Raw genomic sequence first — 6,193 nt, 5'->3', positions numbered from 1 at the left:
TAAGGCTAAAAGAAGGCCTCAGGGTAGAAAGTTTTTGTTTTATGTTTTTCACTGCCTGTTTTTGATTTTATATTTTTGAAATGAAGCCCACTTGTTTTTTCTTTTATAAAGTTATGGTGATCTAAGCTCAAAAGAAGGCCTTTTTGGAAAAAAAACCCAGTGGAGAGCAAGGCAGTAAGGTTTTGTATGTTTTTGTCACTGCCTGTTTTTTATTTTGCATTTTGTTGTGATGAGGCCATATTTATTTTAAGTTTTTTCTTGTTTGTTGATAAAGTTGGGTTAATGTAAAGCATTCATGTCTTTGTCACATGTCTTGTACCACGCTACGATATAAAAGCTAGAAATGTGTGTGCAGGTGTGTAAAAAAGGGCGTCTAAGGTAGTAAATGCTAGAAATTGGGCCTCACAATGCAGCAAAAAACTTACTTGGAGACAAAAGTTTGGAAATATGTTAAACTCAAGTGATATTTGTGAAATAGATTTTTTTTCCAGCTTGCCTGATTTTTTACAAAGTTGTAGCACCAGTGGAAAGGGTGGACCCCACAAAGTAGCAAAGATGAGTGAGACCCGGTAAGGTAGTATAAGTGAGTATGTGTGTGTGTGTGTGTGTGTGTGTGTGTATTAGTCATTGGTGAGCGGGAGATGACGTCACTTTTCCTAGCTCTAACCTGGCGAGTTTACATCACCGTACCGGAATATAGAATGTACAGCTTAAAGGGGAATGATGATACAAAATAAAAATAGATCTGGTCCTGAATGAGGAAATTATTCTTATTTATGACAAATGAGTTTACATCATAATAGAGTTCAGTGGTTTGTCACGTTATATAGCTCTAAATCTAGACACAAATATAATTTATGTTAAACTTTTTAGGTGTTGCCTTTTTCTGCCCTTCATCTCATCTTTGCGTCATTGTTAAGTGTTAGGATATAATTTGAAGTGTGAATTTTAAGACTCAGCAACTTTGTTGGGTGTGTTATCCGGTGAACGATGACTGAGCGATTGCGTAAAATTAAGACTATTCTTCATCCTATTCCAGTGGTGGATGCAGCCGTGTGTGTGTGTGTGTGTGTGTGTGTGTGTGTGTGTGTGTGTGTGTGTGTTTGTGGGTGTGCGTGTGTGAGAGAAAGGGGGGGGGGGCAAAGAGAGCGAGGGAGAGGCGGTGAAGATGCAAGCACTAGGGGGAGGGGCGGAAAAGGGAGAGAGGAGTAGAACCTGACTGTGTGTGTGGATGGATGGACAGCCTGCGATCTGGCTGTGCTGCTACACGAGCGCACACACACACACACACACACACAAACACACACACACACACACACACACACACACACACACACATAGACGCACTCAGAGGGGTGGCGTGTGATCCATCCAGCCAGTCAGTCCGTCGGTGTGAGCCATGTTGGATGTGAATCGACCGGAGGAGAGATGCTGCCGCGCCGCTTCTAACGCTCAGACCTCCAGCTCCGCTGTCCACAGCGGGTAGATGCCCACTCTCCAGGCCGACGGAGAGACGGGGGAGCCAGGCGGAAGGTGTCGGGCGGTGCCGGCGATCCTGGAACTGGCCACCTAGCGAAGACGGGAGAGAAGTAACGAGGAGAGGGGGAGACGCGCTCCAGAGAGAGAAGGAGAGAATAGGCAGAGGTGGAAGCGGGAGAAAGGAGGGGAGAGACAGAGAAAGGAAGAGACTAAATGGCTGCACTGCTACCGGGCTTCACCCCGCTCCTGCTCTCGTCTCTGGCACTCCACCTGCTTCTCCTTGGCCCTTTGTTTGCCCTCACCCCGGGGACGCTGAATACAGGAGGGGCTTCAGACCGTCGGACTCCGGGCCTCTACAACCGAGACGCCGGTAAAGTGAGCCAGGAGCAACAGCGGCGGCAGTCGGGGGAGACAGGAGAGTCGCCGAGCGGCAGCTGGGATCTACGCCCAAGCAGGTGGACCGTAGAGCTGATCCAGCCTCAGGGATGCTCTGGAGTGCGGCGCGCTGATGGGACACCGGGAGGATATCACCATGATGAAACGAGACGGGCAGGGAAGGGAAGACTGAAAGGAGTCTCCACGTTCTGGAAGGGTGGAAACCACCCGCCGGCACCTCCTCCTCTCCTCCTCCAAGGCATCAGGAGCAGGTCGAGCTCCGATGGCGTCGGTGGGGGAGAGGATGCATGGAGGATGAGGAGGAAGGGCGTTGTTTCTTTTCCTGCATCACCTACTTTTAGCTCCTTGTCGGTTCATAACGACACAACCCGGGCAGTACAAAGGACCAGAGCGTGCGCGCAACAGTGGCCGGCGTTGAGGCCACACCTCGCCAAACGTGGCGCTGCCAGAACCTTTGTGCACGCCACTGGCCTGAGGTGGGCACCCGGAAGTGTAGAGAGATCAGAGGGGGAGACGTGTGAGAGGGCTTGTGAGGTGAGGCGTCTCAAGTCGTCAAGCCTTAGTGAACAAGACCTCACCCTCATCCATAGAATCTCACCTCGCCCGCCACCAACCGGTTGCGCTCGTTGGATTCATTTCCATTCTGGATACAATTTCTCACATAGTGAAGCTCCTAACTACACCCTCAAATTTCACTCATGTTTCACCCACAATTCAGACTGGATCCGGGGTTCAGAATCGGACTACATTCGTCACTTTTCTACTTTTTCCCAGACTGGCTCCACAGGATCGACTCAGCGCCCAGCTTACATGAACAGCAGCCAGGCTCTGGGTGCTGATGGGGGCTCTCCCAGCGTGGACTGGAGGGCTGGTAATTGTTCTCGTTTGGGCAGGCACAATGTTATCGATTCCTGCAGCATCAGAGTGGGGGGTGATGATAGCTGTTTGACTGACTGCATTAGAAGAAGGGAGAGCAGTGGGACGTGTAGAGAGGAAGGAAAGGAGGCGCATAGATGTAGTGGACAGACAGCGATCAACCCCACGACCCAGGCGCGCATAGATGGTTCTCAACCTCCTGTCTATGATGTCAAAAGCAGACATTATTTCCACATTTTGATTAGGAATAAGAGGGGGGTGGCAGATAAGAGGGGAGAGGGGAGTTATGGGAAAGGATGGATAAACAATAATTCGTGTAATTATCCCAATAGCAATTTGGCTTTTCTTGTTGTGAAGCTCCGATGCAGGGCTGATGATGAGCTTCAGCAGGAGAAATCAGCACCGGTAGACAGAAGGCAGGGCGGTCCAGCCCGCAGAGACAGCACTGATGTTCCCGGTGGTTGCTTTAGTTGTATAGACAGTGTAAACGTGGGGGATGGATACTTAGCAGAGTTTATGGTCCCGGAGGGAAGCATAGCTCTCAGAAATCTCTCCACTCGATTGAACAGCAGCGTCACAGAAACGATCAGCCAACGTTTTCGGTCAGACAAAAGAGGAAATCCCCAAATCAAGTTAAAATATCCAGACCCAGCGCTTATAATGTGTCCTGAAAGACAAACACGCAATTATTCAGAAAGCGTCAGACTGTCCAGACCGCTCGGTGTTTCCGATGAAAGAATATTCGGAGCTCGGGAGACAGACTCTGGCGGTGAGGCGCGCTTTTTGTCGTTTTCTCTAACATCTCCTGTAGTTGTGTCAGCAGCTGAGTCTGAGCGCACCGGGTCGAAACACGGGACCTCACGGCAGGATGACGGTGCGCGCTGGTTTAAGTTGCGCTCTGTGAATGACGTGATTTCAGAACGACGGACAGCTCCCTTTACGATCGATCGCTCGTTTGCGTGGCACAGATTTAACATCAATAGCAATAACAACAATGAAAAGGGGGGACTAAAGGAGGTGAAAGGAAATAGTCGTGAAACTGGTGTAGAAAAACCTGCGTGGAATGGTCAGACTCAACAACAAGACGTGTGGGAGAGCGCGCTGAAGGAGATGCTTCATGCAGGGTGCGTTGACAGTATTTCCCAGGATTATTCAGTCACAGGGAGCAAGAGCAATGAACATCTTCAATTAAAATCCGATAAGAAGGCAGGGCCACTGCATGAAGGTGTCAGATTTGTAGATGCGCGACAGATGGGGGCCGAAGCAGAGAACGAGAGAGAGGGCTTGGAGGGGTCTGCTGCTGTCGCTGCCTCTGATGGGGGAGGGAAATTACAGGTGGGAGTGGATGGGAGAGGGGCCAGGCTCGTGGGAGCTGGGGGAGCAGGGGTAGAAGACGAAGAGGAGGAGGAGTGGGAGAGAGGAAAGGGAATAACAAAGGCGCGCCAGGCAGAGGGGAGAGAAGCAAGGAGGGGTCAGGATAAGGGCAGAAACACCACCACCATTACACAGCCAGGAAGCAGAGAGAAGAAAGACAGCCAGGTGGATGAGAGCCAAGAGAGAAGAGAGGGTAATGAGAGGGAGGTGGGGGAAAGGCGAGCTACAAGGGATGAGAGGAGTCTGGAACGACTGGTAATAGTAGATGATGAAACTTCACAGAGAGGAAGGGGAAGGAAGATTTTGATGCCATGGCCTCGGTTTCGACGTGCAGCCAACAGACATCCCCATTTCTCCCAGTACAACTACCAGGTGCAAGTAGCAGAGAACCAACCGCCCGGGTCCTCAGTCATTGTGATGTCTGCCTCAGACCCAGACGCAGGAGATGCAGGCAGGGTGAGCTACTCATTTGCCCCGCTGATGAACAGCCGATCATCCGACTACTTCCACATCCACCCAGACACAGGCCTGATCACCACCACTCAGATTCTAGATAGAGAACACATGGATTTGCATTATTTCCGGGTTACAGCGGCCGATCATGGGTCTTCTCGCCTGTCTGGCACCACAATGGTGGCCATAACAGTTGCAGATAGAAATGATCATTCTCCTATATTTGAACAGACAGAGTACAGGGAGACAATCAGGGAAAATGTGGAGGAGGGTTACCCTATTTTACAGCTAAGAGCGACAGATTTGGATTCCCCATCCAATGCTAATATCCGTTACCGCTTTGTGGGTGACACTGCTGTATTGGCACGAGCAGCCTTTGAAATTGACCCACGCTCTGGTCTCATTACCACCCGTGGAGTGGTCGACCGAGAAACAAACGAGCACTACACTCTCCAAGTGGAGGCTAGTGACCAGGGGAAGGAACCGGGACCAAGGTCGGCCACTGTTAAAGTTTTCATCACAGTTCTGGATGAAAATGACAATGTGCCACAGTTCAGTGAAAAGCGCTATGTGGTGGCAGTGAGGGAGGATTTAAGGCCTCACTCTGAGATCCTCCGGGTGAGCGCCACAGACCAGGACAAGGACAGTAATGCTGCAGTTCACTATAATATCATCAGTGGCAACAGCCGTGGACAGTTTTCCATTGACAGCGTCACTGGTGAGATCCAGGTTGTGGCACCGTTAGACTATGAAGCCGAACGGGAGTACACACTCCGTGTTCGTGCTCAGGACAATGGCCGACCACCTCTCTCCAACAACACCGGTATCGTCAGTGTACAGGTGACGGATGTCAATGACAATCCACCAATCTTTGTCTCTACACCGTTTCAGGCATCAGTACTTGAGAGCGCCCCCGTTGGTAGCTCTATTCTCCACATTCAGGCCATTGATACAGATTCTGGTGATAACGCCCGTTTGGAGTACAGATTAACTGGCACCAGCTCCGACACTCCATTCATCATCAACTCTGCTACAGGATGGGTCACCGTCAGCTCCATTCTCGATCGAGAATCTGTAGAGCATTACTTCTTTGGAGTGGAGGCCAGGGATTATGGGATGCCACCTCTGTCTGCAACAGCAAGTGTTACTATTACAGTGATGGATGTCAATGACAACCGTCCCGAGTTCTTGCAAAAGGAGTACTATGCTCGTCTGAATGAGGACGCAGCAGTTGGGACAAGTGTAGTGACTGTCACGGCTGTGGACCGTGATGTCAACAGTGCTGTGACCTATCAGATAACAGGAGGAAACACCAGAAACCGATTTGCCATCAGCACAGCAGGAGGGGCTGGACTTCTCTCTTTAGCCCTCCCATTGGACTACAAACAAGAGCGTCGCTATGTTCTAACAGTTACAGCTTCAGATCGCACACTCCATGACACCTGTCAGGTACACATCAACATCACAGATGCCAACACGCATCGGCCTGTGTTCCAGAGTGCCCACTACTCGGTTAGCGTGAACGAGGACCGACCACCTGGAAGCACCGTAGTTGTGATCAGCGCCACAGATGACGATGTGGGTGAAAACGCTCGAATCACATATTTCCTTGAAG

General features: G+C 50.5%; 1 protein-coding gene across 1 annotated transcript in view; it reads left to right on the top strand.

The window, feature by feature from the left end:
- Positions 1-1,320: 1,320 nt before the first annotated feature.
- The window catches only part of celsr3 (cadherin, EGF LAG seven-pass G-type receptor 3), an 86,115-nt gene continuing 81,242 nt past the window's right edge, over positions 1,321-6,193 (top strand). Inside the window, exon 1 of the mRNA XM_068336717.1 lies at positions 1,321-6,193. This exon is cut by the window's right edge and continues 1,053 nt beyond it. Coding sequence (XP_068192818.1) covers positions 1,693-6,193 — 4,501 coding nt within the window. The 5' untranslated portion in view covers positions 1,321-1,692.

The sequence above is a fragment of the Antennarius striatus genome, chromosome 2 (assembly GCF_040054535.1).
Source record: "Antennarius striatus isolate MH-2024 chromosome 2, ASM4005453v1, whole genome shotgun sequence".
NCBI classification, from domain to species: domain Eukaryota; kingdom Metazoa; phylum Chordata; class Actinopteri; order Lophiiformes; family Antennariidae; genus Antennarius; species Antennarius striatus.
Note: the sequence above shows the minus strand (reverse complement) of the source record. Positions and strands in the feature narration are given on the sequence as shown.